This window comes from Hemitrygon akajei, chromosome 2 (genome assembly GCF_048418815.1).
Source record: "Hemitrygon akajei chromosome 2, sHemAka1.3, whole genome shotgun sequence".
NCBI classification, from domain to species: domain Eukaryota; kingdom Metazoa; phylum Chordata; class Chondrichthyes; order Myliobatiformes; family Dasyatidae; genus Hemitrygon; species Hemitrygon akajei.
In genome coordinates, this window is record NC_133125.1 from 130,094,816 (window position 1) to 130,120,839 (window position 26,024).

General features: G+C 42.6%; 1 protein-coding gene across 1 annotated transcript in view; it reads right to left on the reverse strand.

The window, feature by feature from the left end:
* Nucleotides 1–22,307: 22,307 nt before the first annotated feature.
* uchl3 (ubiquitin carboxyl-terminal esterase L3 (ubiquitin thiolesterase)) overlaps nucleotides 22,308–26,024 on the reverse strand; it is a 54,799-nt gene continuing 51,082 nt past the window's right edge. The window contains exon 7 of the mRNA XM_073027934.1: nucleotides 22,308–22,869. Within this exon, the coding sequence (XP_072884035.1) occupies nucleotides 22,786–22,869 (84 nt within the window). The 3' untranslated portion in view covers nucleotides 22,308–22,785. The remainder of the gene's footprint in view (nucleotides 22,870–26,024) is intronic.

Consider the following 26,024-nt stretch of genomic DNA (forward strand, 5'->3'; position numbering starts at 1 on the left):
ATGTTATGTTTTTTATCTTGTGAATGTTGTGTATCTGATGGTAATTGCCTATGATGCTGCTCTATGTAAGTTTCTCTTTGCACCTGTACGTACATATACTCATGCGTATGATAATAAGCTCAACATGCACTTTAGCTTTGACGAGATCAGTGATTGGTGGTCTGAAAGTTGCAGGACGTTTTGCTCATGTCTCAGAGCTTGGAGCAATAATCACTGGTAGACCACAAGGTTTCTGTCATTAACTGATGGGACTTTGACTTTCAACCAGATTTTAGGTGTTTTCCCGATATGTTCAAGAACTGTACAAAGGAACCGGCCATGGTGAATTTCATTACTGAAGTCTGCCCTTGCTAGAGATGGTTCTCAAGATACTGTATGTCATAGAGTCACAGAGTTATGTAGCATGGAAGCAGGCCCTTTGCCCCAAATCATCCATTCCACGATGTCTATCCAAACTAGTCGAACTTACCTATGTTTGTCCCATTAACCTCTAAACCAGGGAGGGGTTCCCAACCAGTGGTCCACGTACCTCTTGTTTAATGGTTTTAGTCCATGGCGTAAAAAAGGTTGGGAATCCCTGCTCTAAACCTTTTCTATTCACATAAGGTTTTTTCCATTATATGTTTTCCAAGGTTTTGTTGTGGACTTCTATTGTCAGAGGACAGTGATTTACATTAGGAGAATAAAGGATTATTTCTTGCAGATGTTGAGTGTAAGGTCTATCCCCTCATATGCTTTAGTGAACAAGACGTTGGCACTGAATGCACACATGCACTTCATGGGAAAGAACAATGATGTAGGGTCCTACTACCACTGAACACTGCTGGGGTGGGTCCTGTGTAACAGCCTCTCAAGCACTTCATAGATGGAAATATGAGGGACACCAATGCTTTGTAAGTGATTGTATTTAATGACACAATGAATGTGTTGACTTGATGGCACAGTTAATGTAAAGGAAGGTATGCACTTGTGACCCTCAGGCTCAGCCAGCATGTGTTCGTCTTGGGAAAGACAACTTCTGGCCCCACCAAACTGAGAAATCTCGTTTTTTGTGGATGCTGCGTGATGTGTTGCCCGGTTACAAATCCAAACCACAAAATATCGCACAGTACACCATTTGCTATTAACTGACTGAACTTTATAAATCTTAATCTGAATATAGGGTGAGTGAAGAAAATAGAAAGGGCCCATTTTAAGAGAAAAGTCAAAAGTGCACATTGGAGCTCACAAATACGGCCATTCGTCAACCACTGACCTCCTCCGAGCGATGCAGAACTTCGGACCCTCGCTCCCCGTCCACTCAGTCTGGTGGTCTTCCAGCTCTCTCCACACGCGTCTTCCTTCTTCTCCTCTCACCTACCAAAGACCCCGAAAATCTCTCCTCCAGACTCACAAGAAAGAACAACAGCATTCCAAAGCCCGTTATCTCTAGTCATAACCCAAACATTGCTGCTACAGAGAAACCATTACATTATCAGTGAAATATTACAGCATGTTATGCAGCAGTGAAACATTACAGCATGTTACACTCTCCCCCCACCAAATTTAGTCATGTCCTCATGACGTTGAGATAATTCGCCTACGCTTCCTGCAAAACACAAAGCCCAATCCAGGTGTAAAAGGCAGTGGCATAGCTCCCCAGAACAGTAGGGGTCATGCTCTGTTCCCCTGGTGCTACGTAGGCCAACCTATCTGGTGGTCTCCTAATTCTCTGAAACCTCCGCACCCCATTGTCTAACTCTTCAGGTTCCGACACTACTGGGGATACTTGCAGCCTACCTGGCGAGGCCTCCCCCGATCTATCACTTGTGCCCACCTGCAACTTGGACCCCTCTGTCCCATGGCCAAGCCCTGCTTCCTCCCCTGCAGAGGCCTGCTGCAACCCAAACTGCCCACAGATAGCCCCCTCCCCCCCACTTCACCTGTCAAGTCAAGTCACTTTTATTGTCATCTCAACCATAACTGCTATGTACAGTACATAGTAAAAACGAGACAACGTTTTTCAGGACTATGGTGTTCCATGACACAGTACAAAAACTAGACTGAACTACGTAAAAAACAACACAGAGAAAAAAAAAACAACAACTACACTAGACTACAGACCTACCCAGGACTGCATAAAGTGCACAAAACAGTGCAGGCATTACAATAAATAATAAACAGGACAATGGGAGAAGGGCCGGGAGTCTCCTCCTCAATCACTGGGCAGTTAGCAAAAGGCAGCAGACACCACACATCCAGGTCCTCATCCTCCAAATCAGTATCCCTCTCAGGGGTGGGGCTGGCCTAACCTCACCTTTTGGGAGCCCGGTAGTCACTCTGCATTTCCAAAGAGTCCTCTTAATAGGTGTAGGCTCCACGTCGGGCTCCCAACAAGCTGAGACCCGTCTTCAGGACTGAAAAGGAAGGGAGAAAATGCCAAATTCTCCAGCCCTTGACCTTTCCCACCCAGCTGACTTCACATATCACCTTCCAGTTAATCTCCTTCCCCTCCCCCCCATCATGCTATTCTGGCATTCCCCCCCCCCCCCCACCTTCTCAGTCTGGAAGAAGGGTTTCGACCCTAAACATCGACCATCTATTTAGTTCCACAGATGCTGCCTGACCTGCTGAATTCCTCCAACTTTTTATGTGCGTTGTTGCTTCGCATTTCCAGCATCCGCAGACTTTCTGCTGTTTATCTTTGAAACTGGTGGCAATGAATTCATCACTGATGTCTTACTCTGCTGAGAGATGGCTCTTGGGATATGTCAAGTTGTCAAGTTTTCTATGTTTTCCTGAGCTTCATTTCAGGTCTTTATTATCACAGTCAAATTCAAAATGGAAGTTGAGTCTGCAGCAATGAAAAATCTTACATCACAGGCACATGGCAACAAAGACAAAATGATCACTAGAAAAACATAAATTAAAACATAAATGATGTAACATTACACAAGAAAAATTAGAACAGAAAAGGTCCATTGTTGTGCAAAGTGGTTATAATGTTGTACTGAGGTAGTGATTAGGGTTGTGGAAGCTGGTTCAAGAACTTAATGAATAACAGATTTCATGATCTTCTGAAGGACAGAGCGGACTTAACTCTCAAGTACGCAGGTACAGTACCTTTAAGTGGACGAAGGTTCATCCATGGCCAGATGAGAGGCTCTAAGTCAGGCTGAAGCACAGAGGAATGAGACCCCTTCTACCCAGCATCTTGTTAGCAAACGTACAGTTGATGGAGCAGAAGACTGAGGGCCTGAGGGCAAGATTACTGTATCAAAGGGAAATGAGAAATTGTTGTGTTCTGTGTTTTACCAAGACATGGCTTACTCCCAGCACTCCAGACTCGGTGATCTGATCTGAAGTCTTCTCGATACACAGGATGGACTGAACTGCTGATTCAGAAAAGGCAAAAGGTGGGGGCTGTGTGTTTCATGATAAACCCTTTATGGTGCTCCAGTGTGGCAGCTTTGTCGTACATGTGTCACACTGACCTGGAACAACTAACAATGAAATGCCGACCATTCTATTTACCCAGAGGTTCTCTCCATGATTCTGACTGAACATACCATATTCAACCGACTATTATCAAGCTCTTGAAATACTGCATGCTGCCATCACCAAACAAAAAACAGTCCACCTCAACGTATTTCAAATCGTAGTCAGGGACTTCAACCAGGTTGTTTTGAATAAATCTCTTCCTGATTACCATCAGCAAACAGCCTGTAGCACCAGAGGTCCCAACATGCTAGACCACTGCTCTACTATGACAAGGAATGCCTCCCATTCCAAGCTCAGACTGCATTACTGGAATTATGATAATTTGGCTGACCTTCTTGTACCTGCATACAGGCAGAGGATAAACAGCAAGATTTCAGAGATAAGGTCAACAATGAGGTGGTCATGGGAGGCAGAGGTGTGGATACGGGATTTTTTCAAGTCAGTGGACAGTGCTGTATCCAAGGACTCATCAGTAGATCTGAATGAATACAACACAGATGTCACGGACTTCATAAAAACAACGGTAGACAACTGCTTCCCCCCCCCCACAAAATCATTCAGATTCTTCCCCAACCAGAATTCTTGGATGAACCAGGAGATCTGCAATCTGCTAAGGGCCAGGCCAGAGGCGTTCAGGTCTGGTGACCAAGTAAGATACAAGAGGTCCTGGTACGATCTCCAGAAAGCTGTCTCACAGGTGAAGCGGCAGATCTGGACCAAATCAGTCGAAGAAGGATACACAACAGCAATGGAAGGGCATAAATGCTATTATCTCTTACAAAGTGAAATAGGTGACAACAGGGCTTCACTTCAAGATGAGCTCAATGCCTTCTATGCTCACTTTTACCATCATCCACAAACTCCCACAAAACCCAATGACCCGGTGATTTCAGACTCCAAACTCGAAGTGAGAGTGTCCTTCGAGAGGGTGAACCTACAGAAACCATCTGGCCCAGATGGGCTATCTGGCCAAGTACTTAATCTCCCTCTCTCAGTTTCACTTATCACCTACCACCTTGTACTTCTTCCTCCCCTCCCCCCACCTTCTCAACTTTTTTTTTCCAGTCCTGATGAAGGGTCTCAGCCCGAAATGTTGACTGTTTACTCTTTTCCATAGCTGCTGCCTGGCTTGCTGAGTTTTTCCAGCAGTTTGTGTGTGTTACTGAAGACCTGTGCTGATCAACTGTCTGGAGTGTTCACTGAGATCTTTAACCTCTCACTTCAGCAGTCTGAGGTACCTAGCTGCTTCAAGCAGCCCTCAATCATACGTGCCTAAGTAGAAAATGGTAACCTGCCTCAGTGACTACTGTTCTGTAGCACTTACATCCACTGTGATGAAGTGTTTTGAGAGGCTGCTGATGAATCATATCAATTCCTGTCTGAGAAGCGATTTGAACCCACTCTAATTTGCCTACCGTTAAAACAGGTCCACAGCAGATGCCATTAATTGGCTTTTCACTCAACCCTGGAATATCTGGACAGTGCAAAGATGCATATATTAGCAGGATACTCTTTTTTGACTACATCTCAGCATTAAATTCATCTCTTCAAAACTAATCAATAAGATTCAAAACCTTGGCCTCAATATCTTCTTGTGTAATTGGATCCTCGGTTTCCTCACTTGCTGGCCCCAGTCAGTCTAGATGGTCAAGAACATCTCCTCCGCAATTTCCATCAGCACGGGTGCACTACAAGGCTGTGTGCTTGGCCCACTACTCTACTCATTTTATACTTACGATTGTGTGGCTAAGCACAACTCCAATGCCATATTTAAGTTTGCTGATGACACCACTGTTGTTGGTGTCAAAGGTCGTCAATCATCACATAGGTGGGAGACTGGCAATCTGATCTGGATGAGTGGTGCCACAACAACAACCTTTCACTCAATGTCAGCAAAGCCAGGGAGCAGATTATTGACTTTAAGAGAGGAAACTGAAGGTCCACGATCCAGTCCTCATTGGGGGATCAGAGGTGGAGAAAATCAGCAATGTTAAATTCCTTGGTGTTATCATCTCAGAGGGATTGTCCTGAGCCAGGCACGTCTCTACTTCCTTAGAAGTTTGCGAAGATTCGGAATGAGATCAATACTTTGACAAAATATTGACTGGTTGCATCACAGCCTGGTGTGGAAACACCAATGCCCTTGAACTGAAAATTCTACATAAAACAGTGAATACGACCCAGTCCATCATGGGTAAAGGTCTCCCCACCATTAAGCACATCTACACAGAGCACTGCTGTAAGAAAGCAGCATCCATCATCAGGGACCCCCACCACCCAGGTCATGCTCGCTTCTCACTGCTGTCATCAGGGAGGAGGTAGAGGAGTCTCAGGACTCATATAAGGATCAGGAATAGTTATTACCCCTCAACCATCAGGCTGTTCAGCCAAAGGGGATAACTTCACTCAACTTCACCCACCCCATCACTGAAATGTTCCCACAACCTATGGACTCACTTTCAAGCACTCTTCATCTCATGTTCTCGATATCTATTGATTATTTAGCTATTTATGTCTTTGTTTGTTTATTCATTATTATTTTCTCTGTTGTATTTACACAGATTGTTGTCTTTTGCACATTGGTTGTTTGTCCGCCCTACTGGATGTGGTCTTTTATTGATTCTACTATGGTTCTTGGATTTTCTGAGTATGCCTGCAAGAAAATGAATCTCAGGGTTGTGCTGTATATTGTGACATTTATGTACTTTGATAATAAATGTACTTTGAACTTTTTTAAGGTTGAAGAGAAGTAGCTGTTCTTGAACTTCGTTACGTTGCACTTCACGTTTCTGTACCTTCAGCCTGATGGTAGCTGGGAAAAGATAGCGTGGGTATTTTTGATGTTAGATTTTGCTTTCCTGAGGCAGCACTTCATGTAGATACTTTCAATGGTGGGAAGGAAGACACCCATGATTTATTGTGCTAGGTCTACTGCTTTTTGCAGTTTCTTACAATCTTGCGTATTTGTATTGCTATACCAGCCCACAATGCAACCAGGCAGATTGACTGAGGTTCTTGTATGAAGAGGCGTAATATGGGTCGAATAGTTTCCTATTAATCCTCTGAATTAGCTGCAGTCCAGTGGGAAACTTGCTAAAGTCTACTTTTACAGTGGGAATAATTGAGGAGATGCCGGAGTCTTGCTTAGTACCAGCTGCATTAATATCAGTTCCACAAGGACATGTTGGTTAGGATCAAAGCCAGCATGCCTTCACTGAAGCAAACTTTAAATAGAATTTCTCCAGGCTCCTGAATTTGAGGAGGATGCTTCACATTTCTTCTCATTTGACTGAGCCAAACGCTTTAATGAGCCCAGTGTTTTTGTTGTTGCTGCTCCTTAAGTTTCTCTTGCAGTTTTTATTTTTTTATTTAGACTTTCAGCACGGTAACAGGCTCTTCCGGCCCAGCGAGCCCACGCCACCCAGTTACATCCATGTGACCAACTAACCTACTAACCTGTACGTCTTTGAAATAGACAATAGACAGTAGGTGCAGGAGTAGGCCATTTGGCCCTTCTAGCCAGCACCGCCATTCACTGTGATCATGGCTGATCATACACAGTCAGTACCCTGTTCCTGCCCTCTCCCCATATCCCCTGACCCCGCTATCTATAAGAGCTCTATCTAACTCTCTCTTGAATGCATTCAGAGACTTGGCCTCCACTGCCTTCTGGGGCAGAGCATTCCACATATCCACCACTCTCTGGGTGAAAAAGTTTTTCCGCATCTCTGTTCTAAATGGCCTACCCCTTATTCTTAAACCGTGGCCTCTAGTTCTGGATTCACCCATCAGCGGGAACATGCTTCCTGCCTCCAGTGTGTCCAATCCCTTAATAATCTTATATGTTTCAATCAGATCCCCTCTCATCCTTCTAAATTCCAGTGTATACAAGCCCAGTCGCTCCAATCTTTCAACATATGACAGTCCTGCCATTCCAGGAATTAACCTTGTGAACCTACGCTGCACTCCCTCAATAGCAAGAATGTCCTTCCTCAAATTTGGAGACCAAAACTGCACACAATACTCCAGGTGGGGTCTCACCAGGGCCCTGTACAGTGTGAGAGGAAAGCAGAGTACTTGGGGGAGACCCACGTGGTCACAGGGACAACGTACAAGCTCCTTACAGATGGTGGTGGAATTGAACCTGGGTGACTGGCACGGTAATAACATTCCACTAACCGCGACACTACCGTGCTGCCCTGCTAGATAGAGAGCAGCTATCTGGCCAGAGAGGAGGTGGTTCAGGACAGACAGACAGACAGACAGACAGACAGACATACTTTATTGATCCTGAGGGAAAATGGGTTTCGTTACAGCCACACCAACAAGAATAGTGTAGAAATATAGCAATATAAAATCATAAATAATTAAATAATAATAAGTTAATCATGCCAAGTGGAAATAAGTCCAGGACCAGCCTATTGGCTCAGGGTGTCTGACACTCCGAGGAAGGAGTTGTGAAGTTTGATGGCCACAGGCAGGAATGACTTCCTATGATGCTCAGTGTTGCATCTCGGTGGAATGAGTCTCTGGCTGAATGTACTCCTGTGCCTAACCAGTACATTATGGAGTGGATGGGAGACATTGTCCAAGATGGCATGCAACTTGGACAGCATCCTCTTTTCAGACATCATTTCAGGAGAAGCCCAAAATGCTTTTCCCTGTTTCAACATTCCTCTGGTTCTCAGGGCTCTGAGCTGGCTGAGGTGGTCAATTTGGAATCTGCGCGAGGAATCACTTTAAGAATTGATATCGATGTGTTCTTATCACTGTTTATGCCGTGAAGCAAGTTATTCCAAATTTCAAAATTCTGAGAGAATTTTGGGCCATTTATTACAATGATGAATTACTGAAAGTTCCCTATCCTGCAGATGCTGGAACCTGGAACAAACGTTAAATTGCTGGAGGAACTCAACGGTTCAGGCAGCATCTACAGAGGGAAACAGATATCGATGGCTTGGATTGAGCCCCTTGTCCTTGACTAGACAAAGGGTCGCAAAGGTGGAGACACAAGAGTCTACAGATACTAGAACCTGGAACAAAAAACAAACTGTTGGAGGATCTCTGAATAATTTGCTAGAAGAACTTGGGAGACTGAGCAACATCTGTGGGGAATATCTAAATGAGGATTTCAACCAGAAACATTTGACTTGTTCACTTCCTTGTACAGGAGCTGCCTGAGCTGCTGAATTGCTCCAGCAGTTAGTTGTGGTGGTGGTCTGTTTCAGTACACTGCCATCCAACCCTCAGGCAGTCACTCATTGTTCAAGGTTTCTCCTGTTTAACAATTACCAACACAAAGGCCATTGACATTCCTGAACAAGGTTGTCATTCAAGAATTTTCAACCTGATTATTTCCTTCACAAAGATGATACACAATGCCACTCACTGGTAATAGATACACAGTTTAAAATTTTACATGCTATGAAAAATAGCTCTTAATTATGAAATTTAACCTTTGTGTTAGTGAGGTAAACTGTAGCCGGTTTTGATGCAGTGGCGATGTTCCTGAGGGTATGCCAGTTCAAAATGAGATTCCTTCGGTCAATGGGGGTGGAAAGCCTGCGAAATTCTCTTCCACCAAGTGACTAAGTATCTCCGAGAAGGAGGTAGTTACGTTTCTCAATGCTAAAATGCCCAAGAAGAGCAGGGTGAGTTACCTCAACAACTCTAATCCGGTAGCACTCACATCTGCCGTAATAAGGTGCTTGAGAGGTTGGTTATAGCTGGAATTAATTGATGTCTGAGCAACGAGCTGTACTCACAGCATTTCACCTACTGCTGCAACAGGTCTACAATTGGCGCAGTCTCCACTCTGAAGCACCTAGACAACTGCAAACATACGCCAGGTTTCCAATTAATTAGATTTATTCATTAATCACACGTACATCAAAACAACCAGTGAAAGGGGTTGCTTGCATCAACAACCAGCACAATCTGAGGAGGTGCTGGGGGCAGTCTGCAACTGTCTCCGCACACTGCAGCACCAACAGAGCACGCTCTCGGTGCTCAGCAGGACAACATGCCAATCAGATTCAATTCCACCATGTACTAATCATGTAGTTAAAGTGCCCTCTCTCCCTTTCTCTCTCTCTCTCCACAGTTCCAAGCCTAGCCTCTGTAACCCCCTCTGCAACTGGATTCTAAACTTCCAGACAGGGAGATCACAATCAGTAGGGATTGATGATAATCTCTCCTCCTTGTTGACTATCAACACAGGTGTACCTCAAGGCCCTCTGCTCTACTCTCCCTACACTATTGACTGTGTGGCTAGGCATCGCTCAAATTCCATCAATAAACTCCTGAATGGTACCACTGTTGTTGGTAAAATCACAGATGGCAATGAGAAGGTGTACAGGAGTGGCGTAGATCGGCTGGTGTCACATGGCACATAATGATCAAAGGTCTTAAATGATAATGTGCACTGAATATGAGGATATCTTCACTCATTGTATTGTTACAATCCAGCAACAATGAATATAGAATTGGGTCAGGTTTTTATACACAAATAAAACATTTATTAAACACCGCTCAAAAAACCCAAAAGTGAACAAACGACTAACTTAACCGGAAGTGGACTGCTATACGGCAACTCAACAGTTCTTAAAACGAGAAATGCGGACACAGTTCTTAAAAGTAGTAAATGCAAAAGTCCAAATGACTTACACAGTCAGTTAGGAGAGATTTTTCTAGAAGTAACGAATTCCTCAATGTCACAACGTTACTGCTGATCCCAACCAAAATATGTCTTGCCTGAAGGATTTACGACGAAGAAAATAAAACGGCTTAAAGGCGCTGACCTTTCCTTGGCGAAACCCTGCTCCAGTCCTTTCTGCTCTTTAGCAGGGACTATCTCGGACGCAGGTTATTAATTCCTTCCGAATGAGGATCAAATAAGGTCGAACCTGTTTCACTGCCGACACCACCAACTTTTCTCGATCCTTCAGCTTCCCGAACTTCGATAATTCTTCACCCTCCGACTGGAATTTAACTGGCAGCGATTTTCAGAACTGCCGGCACAACGATTCTTACAGTAGAAATTAAAACTCCACTTTAAAACAAAACCGCATCATAACATCAAATACGCAGCAGAACGGAGTCACTGACGACTTAAGCCACGAAGTGACCTGCATCACAGCGATGCGTTCTCCTTTTATACCTGCCGAAAGAGGCCATCACATGGTCATGTGACAGTCACAAGATACCCACAGGTACGTAACAGTATGTCCTTATACACTTGTGATGGAGATGCTGATTGTCTGTGAATTTCTATCAGTCGTACAGTAATCTCCTGACTGTTTTAAAGGAAGTCACAGACTGAAGCATTCTCTCCCTCTCAGTCTCCACAGTTGCTGCCCAGCCTAATGAGTGTTTCTGACTGACACTTCCTGTTCCTTATGAACAGGAATCCTTATGATTGCCATACTTTCCTTGTGAATGCTGCTTACGTGGAGTTGGTGACGGGGGTGCGGGGAAGGAAGGGAATCCATTGTTTTAAAAGTAAATCTTTCTTCTCATTTCCTTTCAACGTGCCTTTTTACAAGTTAGCAGAAAAGAAAATTGGAGTTGGAGAAAACAAGTTTGATTCAGCTGGGGAACTACAATTGAGGGATTTGGAAATACTCAGGAATACTTCCAAGCAGGGCCAGGCTGCCAGCATAGATTCAATGGGCCAGATGTCCTTTCCTCTTGTTTTCTGGCAGCAGTAAGATCATCCCATAAGACATGGAGGCAGAGTTAAGCTATTTGGCCTATCAAGTCTGTTCTGCCATTCCATCACGGCTGATTTCTTATCCCTCTCAACCCCATTCTCCAGCCTCCTCCCTGTAACCTTCATACCCTGACTAACCAAGAACCTAATAACCTTCACTTTAAATATGCCCACAGCAATCTGTGGCAATGAATTCCACAGATTCACTACCCTCTGGCTAAAGAAATTCCTCCTCATCTCTATTCTATATGGGTGTCCCTCTGTTCTGAGGCTGTTCCCTCTGGCCCTAGACACACCGACTATAGGAAACATCCTCCTAAAGGTTCCTAAAACATTGAGTGCATCTTCAGGCTCCTGTACATCCTCCCCCATGGTAGTAATGAGAAGAGGGCATGTCCTGGACAGTGAAAGGAGGTACCACTGTGTGAAGATGTGCTCGATGGTGGGGAGACCTGTGCCCTTTTGACCCTTTACTATTTAATATACAATTTCATGGATCCCATTCTGAGCATAATATCTGTTAAGAAGCTAAACTGCAAAAGGCATCACTCCCACCATTATCCAGCATCCATTTCCCAGGAGGGATTACTTGATTATTAAATAAAATAGGATATCACTTCTCCTTCATTTCAAGATTAAATGGACCAGTACGAACACAAGACAATCTGCAGATGCTGGAAATCCAATCAAGACCCAAGGCTCAGCCTGAAACGTTGACTGTGTATAGGTGCTGCCTGGCCTACTGAGTTCCTCCAACATTTTGTGTGTATTGCTTAAAAGGACATTTTTTTCCCCACTATAATTGTGTTCCTCCTTGTAAAATTGTGAGTTAGTTAGCTACCGCTGTTACATCACTGGCATTTAGGGGAGCAATGAAGGTTCTCCATCTGTGTCTGTCCTTGGTCATCTTTTCTATTGTACCCTAGGTGTGCTTCAGGATTCTCAGTTCTGCCCCTGCGCTGCGGCACCAAGTTATCTTTGGTCTCCTGCATTTCCTCCACCCTTTGGGTGTCCAATGAAGTGTTGCCTTGATGATGGAGTTGTCCTCTTTTCCCATCACGTACCCAATCCTTTTCCAACGTCTCCTCAGGATGATTGTGGCCACGACCTCTTGATGACACCGAAGGAGTAGGACGTGGCTGGAGATTTTTCTTGGCCAGAAAATGTGGAGAATCTTCTCGAGGTTCATGGAGTGGAATGACAACAGCTTGGCAAGGTCACTCTTGTCATGTGCCAGCATTCTGACCTGTACAAGAGTGTGGACAGAAACCAGCTTCACCTGGTGTGGACGCTGTACTTGATTGATCCTCATATATTGGTCATTGATCAGAAGATGTTTCTAACTTTGCTGAATCTGCACTGGGTGTCATCCCTAGTCCCACTACCCAGCCGAATGATGTTGCCTGGGAAGGTGAATCTGCTGGTGCTGGGTAAGTCGACGCCATACTTTCCTTGTGAATGCTGCTTACGTGGAGTTACGTGCCTGTGACGATGGAACAAGTATGTAGTATTTTTGAACACATGCATACATGTGCTTGTGTATGTGACAATAAACTCCACTTTGAGATAGTATCTGGACTAAAATTGAATCCAGACGTCACTGATATCTAACTTTGAGACTAAATATTGTCCTCAAAGCAAGCCAGCACTAGGAGCTAAAGTGAGGTCTGCTTTTTGTGCCCGATTATGGAGCAAATGTCTACAAAGAAGCCATTGGATCTAAAAAGAAAATGTAAAAGTGCTGATACCGATGGTGAAACAATGAGTATTTTTCATCTTAATGAAAAATTATCCTGGCGGCTCTGAATGGAAGCCTGATAAGTCTCTTTCACCTTTCACCAATTACTGAATAGATGTAAATAGAAGCATGCAGTGAATAAATAGTAACCAAATCCTGACAGCATAATGCAGAGAGAATTTGGCACGTGAGGAAATATTGAATTGTTTCATACTGGTTCATCAGGGTAGCAAAATCTTTCAAACGCTTAACTCTCTAGTGGCTAAATGGCACGCAACCAGTTGTGATAATACATTGAATTTCTGCCAAAGGAAGGGAGTGCTGAGAATTAGACAAGCCAATCCAGATGTGTGGGACCTCACCCCTGCTGGACCCATGGAAAAGGAAGCACCTGAACCTGCAATTCTCCAAGTGCTACTGCCCAGCTTCAGGCAGCAGGCAGAGTTCGCCTTAACCTCTCAGCTGAAAGTCAGAGCTGGCACCCGAGATCTCCGCCAGTAGCAAGACTGTGCTCAAATCTGAGGGTGCAATTGTTATCCAGTCAAGCTACAGTGCATGGCATGATGCCAAAATAAATAGCACTGAAGGAAAGGCTAACTTTCTAAACACAAGCAGCAATGTTAACTTACAGAGAAATTTCACCTTGTGGATAAAGGTCATATAAATGTGTGTTAAGACAATACTTCCTTAATACCCCAGCTCCTACTAACTATAGTATGCTGTTTACTCTTGTAATCTGAACTATCCAAGCTCCTACAATCAGATAAATGTTTAATATGGCGAATTGATATTATAAGTTTAACAATGTAAATGCAGTGCAGCTTGGTTGTCGTTGGGTTCTGGTATCAATGAGAAGTTGTTTTCACAATGGAGGCACAAGAGACTGGAGATGTCAGAATCTGAAGCAATGTTTATTTTTCGGAAGTCTTTGGATACTCCTATTCTCTTCCACATCACAAAGGGGGAACATGCAAACGCCACAGAGACAGCACCCAAAGTCAGGATCAAACGGGAGCTGTGAGGCAGCCACTCCATCAGTTGTTAATGTTTATTTTTCGGAGGCTTATTTGAAGTCTACTCTAATAATCCTCGTGCCTCTGAGTTTGCACAATTAATGTGGTTTCACAAAAAAATTATGCTTTTGCTTTTGAACCCTCTTCTTTCATGTCCAATTTCGCAGAGATACAATCCGAAGGACTTGCGAGATGCCCTCAGCTTTGTGTGTACTGGAAACCTGACAGCAGGCCTACTTACAGCAAGGCAAGATGCTGGAGGAAATCAGTGGGTCAGTGGGGGGAAATAGACAGCTGACATTTCGGGGTTTAAGCCCTTCATCTGGATTATTTATCAAGTCTTGACCTAAAATGTCAACTACCCATTTTCCACCACAGATGCTTTTTTTTCCTAACACACACAAAATGCTGTGGAACACAGCAGGCCAGGCAGCATCTATAAGGAGAAGCACTGTCGACGTTTCGGGCCGAGACCCTTCGTCAGGACTAATCGAAAGGAAAGGTAGTAAGAAATTTGAAAGTAGTGGGGGGAGGGGGAAATGCAAAATGATAGGAGAAGACCGGAGGGGGTGGGATGAAGCTGAGAGCTGGAAAGGTGATTGGCGAAAGTGATACAGAGCTGGAGAAGGGAAAGGATCATGGGACGGGAAGCCTCAGGAGAAAGGTGGTGGGGGGGGGGAAGCATTTCCCCCTCCCCCCACTACTTTCAAATCTCTTACTATCTTTCCTTTCGATTAGTCCTGACGAAGGGTCTCAGCCCGAAACGTCGACAGTGCTTCTCCTTATAGATGCTGCCTGGCCTGCTGTGTTCCACAGCATTTTGTGTGTGTTGTTTGAATTTCCAGCATCTGCAGATTTCCTCGTGTTTGCTTTTTTTTTCCGTTTTCCAGAACTTGCAGTCTCTTATGCCTCTTTCAGCAATTTCATTGTTGATCCATTGTTAAGCAGTTTATCCAGTTATTTAAGCTTGAAGACAAAACAGTAGAGATGTGTTTTTCTCACCTACACAACTTTATATAAAAGATGCTAAATATTAATATAGTTACAAAATTAAGGACAAACAATTGACTTATCTGACTCCTGATGCAGAAACTTAGCCATCCCTCTGTCTCCACGGATGGTGCTCGACCCACTGAATTCTTCCAGCAATTTTTGCTCACCTTTATACTTCCGCATTTTAAGTGCAGTTATTTAAAAAGTATCCACCGCATTCAAACTTTTAAGTTTAAAATTGTGTTTTATGTTGGAATTATTTTGACAGATAGTGCTGCAGGTACAAACAGCACTAGTCTGACAACACTCAGCATACTGTATCCTGAAACAATTCACTTCCTGAACATTCTATCACAGGCAAATGGAACAAGCTCGATGGCTGGACTGGATGGGTTTGGGCCGAGGGGCCTGTTTCCATGGTTTATTGCTCTATTAATAGAGATACAAAAACTACAGATGCTGGAGTCCGGAACAGAAAACAAACAGCTGGCAGAATACAATGGGTTGAGCAGCATCTGTGGAGGTAGAGGGACGTTTTGATGTCTCTGCATCGGGAGCCGCATACATAGACTTGACCCAAAATGTCCTTTGTCTCTTTACCTCCTCTGATGCTGCTTGACTCACTGAGCCCCCTATTTGCTCAAGTTTCAGAACTGGTTTGGACAATCTAACAGCTTACTTATTCTGCTGGGGAGACGGGTAAGGAGGCACTGACGAAGGACGAAATGAGGGTTGCACAGTTATACAGCTGATGGAGTGCTGCCTTTGGGTGCTGTCTGCGTGGAGATTGCATGTTCTCCCTTTGTTCCTATTCTCTCCTACATCACAAAGACATGCAGAATGAAAGTCCAATTATTATCAAAGTCTGTCACCAAACACTATCTTGAAATTCTTTTTCTTGCAGGCATTTACAGGAATAAATGCAGTAGAAAAGCTATATATGAAGAGTGACAAGCAACCGATGTGCAAAAGATGAGAAATCATGCAAATACTAAAAAAAGTAAACAAACAATAGCGAGAAATTAAGTTGTAGAGACCTTGAAAGTGAGTCTATATGTTGTGGAGTCAGTGCAGTTTTGAGGTGAGTGAAGTTACGTACGATGGTTCAGAAAGGAGCCTAATGGATATACTTAGGTTAATAACTGTTACTGAACCTGGTGGTGTGGGACCTAAGACTTTGTATCTCCTTCCTGACAGTAGGAGCGAGAAGAGAGTATGGCCAGGACGATAGTGATTCTTGATAATAGATGCTGCTTTCTTGTGAAGCTCTCTTTGTAAATGTGCTCAGAGACGTGGAGAGCTTTGTCTGTGATGGACTCAGCTGTATCCAACACTTTTTGTACAATTTTTCATTCTTGAATGGTAAAGTTAATTGGCTACCTTAAATTAATCTCCAATGTGGGTGAATGATGGAACTAGGCAGTGTTGACGGAAATATTAGAATAGGATCAGTGAGGAATTGGTGTAAATGTTTGATGATTGGCGCAGGATCAGCTGTTTCCAAGCTGTAGGATTCTGTGACTCTTCTATGAAATTGGAGTATAGGCAGACCATACAGACCCTCGAACCTTCTTCACCACTTTGAAGGGGAGTAAATTATTGGTATTGGATATTATGATCACATGTACCAAGACACAGATAAAAGCTTGCTTCCAGGCTGTTCATACAGATCAAATCATTACACAGAGTATTGACCACAGAACAATCATAATCGAATGGTGGAGCAGACTCGATGGGTGACATGGCCTAATGAACGACAACCATGCAAATAGAGCAGTGAATTCACCGCCATTCATCTTTACCTTCCCAATTCTAATTTGTGCAGTTCATAGGTACTGAAGTATTTTTAAAAAAATTTTTTTTTTTTTTTTTTTAGGTACTGAAGTATTGTTGGAGAAATCACAGTATTTCAATCTCAATTAACCAAAATTCTGAATCATAACTTGGAACCACTGAACAGCAATTTGTTTTAAAATAACTGCAACTCACATGCTATTGAAGCAGAGATGATATCTTTATTAATATTTCTGATAACACTGAGCCATCAAGGTAGGATTGCAAGCAGGGTAGGTGAGGGGAGTGGAGTTGGAGGGCCACATGGAGGATTAATGATAGATGGAGGCAGACAAAGAGAAAGAGAGGAAACATGAAAAAGAACATTTGAGGCAAGGAGGGGAGTATTAAGATGGAAGACAGCTGCTGGGTATAATAGAAATTTCCTTGCTGCAAACTAAAAAACAGTTGAATGGAAGCCCTGGTACAGAAGCACAAGAGATTCTGCTGACACTGGAGCAACACATACAATGCTGGAAGAACTCAGCATGTCTGTAGAGGAATAAACAGTCAATATTCCACATTAAAACCAAATGGAGGGGGGACATCACGTGATGACGTAGGATCGAGACGCAGGGACCCAGCTCTCCCGTAAAAAGTTAATAAATTAATGTTTAAATGAAGAAAAGTTAGTCAATACTCTCTAAAAGTTGCTTATAAACGACTCCGGACTGTGTCAAGCTATGCCTCAAGGAAAGAAGATGAAGAAAACTAATACCGGGAAGACTACGCAAGTTGGAACAAGAGCGAGGCCCACGTCTACCGAGGAGCCGCGATCTCAGGTACATTGTATCGCCGGTGAACAGGAGATGGTGGCAACGCTTGCCACTTCCAAAGGAAAAAACCATCGTGAACTGCGCAAACGCGAAGGATGGAGCATGCGCAAACAGGAACAAAAAGAACTACAAAGCCCAGCTACCACTGCAACTGAAAGTGATAGTGAATCGGAGGGAGAATCAAATCTCTCGGAAGGATCAGCTGAAGGAGGTAAAAGTCCTTCTAGAAATATAGAAAAGACTTTGAGGCAAATAATGCGTAAATTAGACACATTAAAAGTAATTAAAAATAACCAAAAAAAACTCGAAAAAAAAATGACCAATATGGAGACTATGCTTGATAAAATGACAAAGAGACAGGAAAAAATGGAAAAAAGAATTACGAACTTGGAAACTACAACGGAAGACATGGTTGAAAGAATGGACAAAATGGAAAAGGGAAATACTGCTTGGACATCAGAAAGAAAACAATTTATGGAAAAAATTGATAAGCTTGAAAATCTCAGTAGACGAAATAATATTAAAATTGTTGGACTTAAAGAAGATATAGAAGGAGAAGATCCAATAAATTTTTTTCAAAAATGGATCCCTAAAAAATTGAAAATGGAAAGAGAAACTCCAATTGAGATTGAATGGGCGCATAGATCTTTAAGGTCAAGACCTCGAGCTGACCAAAACCCACGATCAATTTTGATAAAATGCTTACGATACCAAGACAAAGAAAAGATCCTGAAGGCCGCTGCCCAAAGTGCCAAAAATAGAAACGGGCCACTGATGATAGCAGGGAAACCAATTCTTTTTTATCCTGATATAAGTTACAACCTGTTGAAGAGAAGGAAGGAATTTAACCCAGCGAAAAAAGCCTTATGGGAAAAGGGTTATAAATTTACAATGCGTCATTCAGCAACACTGATAATTTTTTTGGAGGACAGAAAATTTTTTTTTTCCGACTATCGAAAAGCGGAGGAGTTTGTACAAGAACTTCCATCTATTCGCTAACTACACATAGAGGCTTCCAAACGTAATGGATTAAAGATGTAGATAGACCCAAGGAACAGAAGTGATGGACATTTATGGATATTACAGAAGAGAAAAGCAAAATTTTAGAAATACTAAATGAGAATAGTATTTTTTTTTCTCTTCTTATACATATACTTTTTTATGTTGCGGGGGAGCTGGGAGGCTGTGGATCGGTTACTGCGGGATTCACGTGTGTAATCATGGCGGTTGCCATGACCCGTACAGCAGAGGGGGGTAATGTTGTGTCTTTTTTCCACAACATTAGTAGGGGGGTATTTTTTTTTTTTCCTTTATATTTTAATTTTTTTCTATCTTTTTGCCTGGATGAATGGTGGGGACACACATAGCAACATGGAGACTTTTATAAAGATTTCCCAGGATACCACGAAAGTGGAAAGATTAGGTATTATTATAGATTGAAAAGAAAAAGAACTTTAACATATATTTTAAAAAAAATGAGAACTCCGTGGAGCATGTGGGGATCTTCCAACATCCAGGCATTTCCTTTTTTTTCTCTTTCTTATTTTCTTAATAGGGATGTTAGGGGGGAGGGTTTAAGGGGAGGGGGCTGGGTAACACTTTTTTTTTCATGCACATTTATTCTGTAACAATTTGAAAACAATAAAAAAAGTTTATAAAAAAAAAAAAAAAAAAAAAAAAAAAAAAAAAAAAAAAAAAAAAAAAAACCAAATGGACAGAAGCTAGAATAAGGTGTGGAGGAGAAGGAGTTCAAGGCCCTACTGGCTCCAGTGAGAAATCCCTTGAACTCCATTGCCAGCTTATTTCCCAGTATGTTTGAAGGGATTCAGCATCCGTAGAGGGAAATGGAGAGTCAACATTGAGTTGAGAATCTTTATCTGGATTTTCATGACCTGTGTCCCTCCAGATTCCAGCATCTACCATCTCATCCCTCACATCCTCACTAATTCTCCCAGGTACCACAATACACTATGAAGGGTTCCAGCCCGAATCATCAACTGTTTATTCCTCTCTATAGATTCTGCATGACCTGTGGGGTTCCTCCAGAATTGTGTGTGTGTGTGTTGCTCTGGATTTCCAGCATCTATAGATTGCCTTGTGCCCAAATACTACTGCTCACCTATTTAACCCACCAATCAGCACGTCTTTGGAATGCTGAGGAAGAACGTGCCAAGTCCTCGTGGGCAGGATCAGCGGTCAGGATGGAAGCCAGGTTGCTAGCGACGCGAGGCAGCAGCCCCAACCACTGCATCACTATGCTTTGACCCATTTAATCCTAGAAAGAAGGTTCACGTCCAGTCTACTCTCAAAACTGAAGTTAAATAAACTACCTATGAAATTAGTTGTGACTGGTGCCCTTTTTGGCAGGGCCAGGTTGCTGAGCGGAACCTTTTCAACAGGTTGTTGTAGAACAAGCAGCACACTGAGGAAGTAAGAATACTGTTGAGGCACACACTAATGATTTGAGCTACAACCAGTAAAAATTACTATTATCTGCATTTGATTATACCTTTCTTTTTAAAAAAAATGCTAATTGGCAGTTTCCCCGTCATGGATGTAGTTGTTGGATAATGGCTGCAAATTGTTAAGCACTGAATAACTGTTCAGGCCATTAGTCTGCTTATTCAAATGAACCAGCTGTTACTGTCCCTCCTGGTACCCTGAGGCATCGGAGTTTAAAGTCCAGCACAACAAACTAATAACACACATCATTCATCTGCTTGCATTCCAGGGATAACGTGGGCAGAAACCACTTTGTGGAGTAGGCTGGATTATCCACTAATGGAAGCAATTGCTTCTGTAACAGACACACAAAGTGCTGGAGGAACTCAGCAAATTTCCTCCAAGATTTTGTGTGTTGATCAAGATTTCCAGCATCTGCAGAATCAATCCCATCTTGATATGTCTGGCCATGGCCTCTTCTATTACCACGAAGAGGCCACACTCAGTCTGGAGAAGCAACACCTTATATTCTGTCTGGGTAGCCTCCAACCTGATGGCATGAACATTGACTTCTTCAACTTCCAGTAATTATCTTCCCTCTCCTTTTTTCCATTCCAGTTTCCCCCTCACACCTTCGTCTCTCTCTGGTTCTCCTCCTCCTTCCCTTTTGTCCTTAGTCCACTATCCCCCTCTTAGATTTCTTTTCTTCTTCAACCCTTTACCTCCTCCACTTATCATCTTCCAGCTTCTCACATCATCCCCCTTAACCCCCACCTTCCCCCTCACCAAGTCTACCTATTACCAGCCAGCTTGTACTCCTTCCCCTCCTCCCATTACCTTATTCTGCCTTTGCCCCACTGGGTTTTGGTGTGAAATGTTGAATGTTTATTCCTTTGCATAGATGCTGCAAGACTTGCTGAGTTCCTCCAGCATTCTGTATGCGTCGTTCCAGTGTCTGCAGGATCTCGTGCTTCTGTACAGGACTTACACTCAACTGTTATTTTAGTTTGCAGAGAGCAAATTCTCATAAAATCCAACAAACACAGAAAAAGCAACTCATATTTCTTGACATGCAGATGTCGCAGCTTTGTACTGCAGAAAACTGCACCATGAACCATCCTGTCTACATTAATGCCACTGAGGTTGAGAGCTTCAAGTCCTGAGAAATGAACATCACCAACAGCATATCCTAGTCCCCACCACCTAGGTGCCATGGCCAAGACCAACACTCCTACTTCATCAGGAGGCCAAATAAATCTGGAATGTTCCTGTCAATCTATAGAATGCTTAACGGCTTGGTATGGCAACTGCTCTACACAGGACTGCAAGAAACTGCAGAGTTGTGGACGTAGCTGAGCACATCACAGAAATCAGCCTCCCCTATATGGGCTCTGTCTATACTTCTTGCTGCATCAGTAAAGCAGCCATCATAATTCGAGACCCCACCACCTAGGACAGACTTACATTAGGCAGAAGATACATAACCTGAAAGCACATAACCCCAGGCTCAAGGAGTTCCTATCCTGCTGTTCTGGTTCCCTAGTACATGGTGGACTCATAACTTATCGATACATCTTGTAATGATCTTACACCTTATTGCTTATACTCTATTACTTACACATTGGCTGTAGCGGTTACACTTTATTCTGCATTCTGTTATTGTTTTACCTTATTCTACCTCAATCTACGTTTATAATGATTTGATCTGTATAAACAGTTTGCAAGGCAAGCTTTTCACTGTACACATGAAAATAATGAATCCATTCAGATTCTAACCCAGCCCCTCTTATTGTCACATTGTGGGGGCTGCCTGTACAGCAATGCATTCTCAAACATGATATCTCCAGAATAAACGGGAAGTGGACTCTTAGCCAAATCTTGATGAGTACAAGAATCTAGAATTTACACAGTAACTCTGGTTAATGAAGACAATGTATTCTGCAAAATGTTGTGCAGAAGAAGAAATCAAAAAGTGATTTACAAACCAGTGAAGTTTTAGGACAAATTTCATTGCATGGGAAACACACTGAACAATATTGCTTATTCAGACACTAAACATTTTAGATTGCAGAGGGTATGAAACCATCAAAAAGTTAAGCACGATTGCAAGAAAATTCCCATCCCAATTCAAAAAGAAGAAAATGAACAAAAAAAAAAGATTTTCCAGCTAATTACAAGGAAAGTCACTTAGCATCTGGATTTGGGATGGATGTGGAAAACGCTGGGGTAACATAGTGGCTTACTGGATTGAATAGGTTGTGTCAGGATAAATTAACTACTTGAAGAAAGCAACTAGCTCAAGAAAGCAATGTACCAAAAGGCACAAATAATAGTTAATTTATTGAATAAGGAGCATGAAGATTTTGAAAGCAAGGAGCGTCAGGATCTTTTTAAAACTCATGCTCGCACAATTCCATCCATTTATTTTCTAGTTAGTGATTTAAGTACAGCTGTTGCAAACATTACAACAAGAATCACACAGCCTTTTCCTCCAACTGAAATTCTATTCCTGTCAGTTCATCTCTAGATATGTAGGCTGGGACTAATTTCAACAGAGGACCCTGTTACAGCAAGACAATAAGTACACACCGATATACACTTCATTACCGGATTTTCTTTTAGTGGCTTGGGGGAGACGCTGCTGGGAAAACATTGGACCTGTTCCAAAAGAGTATCAAATCAACTCTACAAGTTAAATCAGAATATCACAGCTTCAAAGGGTCTGGAGTGAAGCAACATCTCTTGAAGCCAATCCAAGTTTCGCCTCGTGGCTTGCGTTTCCTTGCACTTTGGAACACTTTATATCTTGTAGAGAGCCATCACTGTAAATCGTAACTCATCAGGGTCACGCTGCATAAACTTCTTACAAACTTCTATTGCATCCTAGAAGACAAATTGATAATTATTACAGAAAAATGTCAAGGAGCAAAAATATGCACATAATGGCAAGTAGTTCTGTTTACTGAGAATCAATAATACTTCAGTCAAGTTAGTTACCAGGCAATAATGTCCTATCAGAGTGAGAGAGCATGCTGTCAAATTCAACTAGAACAGTGAAAATCATTCAAAAGCATCACTCATAAGTTCTTCCCTGGAATTTATAGTACAACTTAAGAAAAGTGCACTAATAAATACAAATTACGAGCCCTCTTATCTGTTCCACCTTTCAGTAATACCATAGCTGATCTCAAACCCATATCCCTATTAAGCTTCTACCCCCATACTCATCTGGTTTGTTTATAGAGAGTTAAACGTTCAAAGATCCTGCCTTCACGACCCATTGAGGAAATGTACCAAAAACTCATGACATTCTCGAAAATTGTCCTATTTTAGTTTTAAATGAATCCGTCCACCTCTCAATGGCATGGATGTGGTGGGACACCCTTTTGCTTATTGCCTTATTGATCAAAATCGAGTTGCCAGCAGGGAGATACTGGACTGCTGAGATGGAAACTGGGAGGAACTGCAAAAGACATGAGTGGGCTGAATATTGTGGGGCATTGCCCATGTGGTTTCAGGGGGTGCGATATACCTTCCCAAAACAGCAGCTGCTTTACGAGCATCAGTCTGTACCCTTATGGATTCATACAAGCACGGCATAGAGTACAGCTGCTTAAAAAGAATTTTGTCCTAGGAGAGCAACTCCCAGGAGGACATGGATCTGCACTCCATCAAGAGTGAAACAAATCACTTTTGCTTTTAATGTGAAGTTGGTTGGGGTGACTAATAACAGGAAGTGTCCAGCCCAATTTCCCAACAAATGGTGCAACTCAGAAATGGTCATAAGCATGTCTTTGTCCAAATTAAAGTTAGAATAATTTGCAAATTTGCGCTGCCGAGTAAACAACTCAAGGCAATCCAATTTCTGAAAAACTAATACTACAACAAAGACTGTAAAACAGTATAGTACAGGCCCTTTGGCCCACAGTATTGTTTCAACTTTTAACCTACTCAAATATTAACACAACACATCCTTTTCACGTAGCCCTTCATTATACTTTCATCTGTGCAGCTCTCTAAGTCTCTTAAATGTCCCTAATATGTCTGCCTCTACCACAACCCCTGACAGTGCATTCCACATACCCACCATTCACTACGTCAAAAAAATCCTGCCTCTGACATCTTCCCTTTACTTTCCTCCATCGTATTAAAATTATGCCCCCTTGTGTTAGCCACTGCCACCCTGGGAAAAAGGCACTGGCTGTCCCCTCTGTCTATACCCCATCATTTTATACACTTCCATCAAGCCCCCCCCCCGTGTCATTTCCCCTTGTGCCAAAGAGAAAATCCTAGCTCGCTCAACCTTTCCTCATAAGACATGTTCTATAATCTAGGTAGCATTCTGGCAAGTCTCCTCTGCAGCCTCCCCAAACTTTCCACATCCTTCCTATAATAAGGCTACCAGAACTGAAAACAGTAAAGTGTTTATTGACTTGTTCCAGTTTAGCCTGCCCACAAACTCTAAACCAACCGAGGTCTGTTCATACCAAATTACAAGTGGACGACCAGAGCCATGAGATTTTCTACAAGTGAACTGTTTAAAACCCAAGTTGTAAATAACCCGTGTCAAAGATATTTATTTGGTATCCTATTTTCTCTGAAGCAACCTCCCAAGCATCAGAAGAACAACCACCTCCTTCAATGTAACTTATTATTATTATTATTATTATTATTATAATAATAGGATAAGCAAGTTACGGAAATAATATGACTTCTTAATATATTTTTAAAAATCACAAACTCAGCTGTATAACTCACTCAATAAACACAGCTACTGCATGTTGGTACAATTTATTTCCTATTACTGACTGGGAAGATACATAAATAATTGATTTACTTTCTGATAGCATGCTCAAAATCTTAAAAAGATTTGTGGCAGAATCATCTTCAACTCTCTCATTAACAACATTCTCCACAGACAATAGGTGCAGTGTGTTCTTGTGAAACATTGCGTACTAAATGTGCTTGGCTGTTGCCACAAAGTATGAGGGACAAGCATCTAGAATAATTTGTTCTTAACTAACTCTTTGATATGATTCCCCACCCCCCCCACACACACCCAGTCCCACCTTGCCAACCTGCAGAGATGAAAAAGGGGTTATATAATGTTAAGAGAACAAAAACTAATGAGAACACACAAACCAGTAGGTAATCCTCCCTCTCATTCCTCACCTGCACATTGTTCTTTAGATAATGATGTCTAAATTCACTCCTGAATTTCTTGGTAAATGCCTTATAATGACAGTAGCCGTTACACATTTCCCCACAAGCAAAGTCCTTTTTCTAAAGTCCTTCTATGTCTTTCAAACTGGGTGAGGTAGAGGATAAACTTCCTCCAGGTAACAGAAAAATAAATCGTGGAAAGCACATATGCCTCTTTCCTAATGCACTCCCTAAATATTGATAACTGTGTCTATAATAGATTTGCAGTTACGCCTCAAAGTCAGTCATGCCTATCTATGCCAGGGGTTCGCAATCTGTGGTGCATGGATCCCTCAGTTAAAGGTCAAGGTCCATAGCAACCCCTGATCTATGCTAATCCCACTTACCTGAGTTTGGTCTAAAGCTCTTTGAACCTTTCTAGTCCAATACTGTCTAAATTGTCTGTTAAACATTGTTATCGTACTTGCCTCAACGACTTCCTCTGGCAGCTCACTCACTACCCACTGTGTCAAAAACATACCCTGCAGAACCCCTTTAAATATTTCCCCCCTTATCTTAAACCTACACCCTCCCCAGAGGAAGAAAAGACCATCACCCATACCCATTCCTGCCCACTGCCTGTACGGAGTTTGTACTTTTCCCTCGTGGCTGTGCGGGTCACCTCTGGCTGATCCAGTTTCCTCCGATAATCCAAAGGTGTACCAGTTGTTAGGTTAATTAGTTACTGTAAATTGGCCCACGATTAGGCTAGGATTAAACTGGGCTTGGCTGGGCTGCGTGGTTCGAAGGGCTGGAAGGGCCTATTCTTCGCTGTATCTCAACAGAATTTTTAAAAATCCCCCTCATAACTTTACAAGTCTGTCAACCCTCCACAT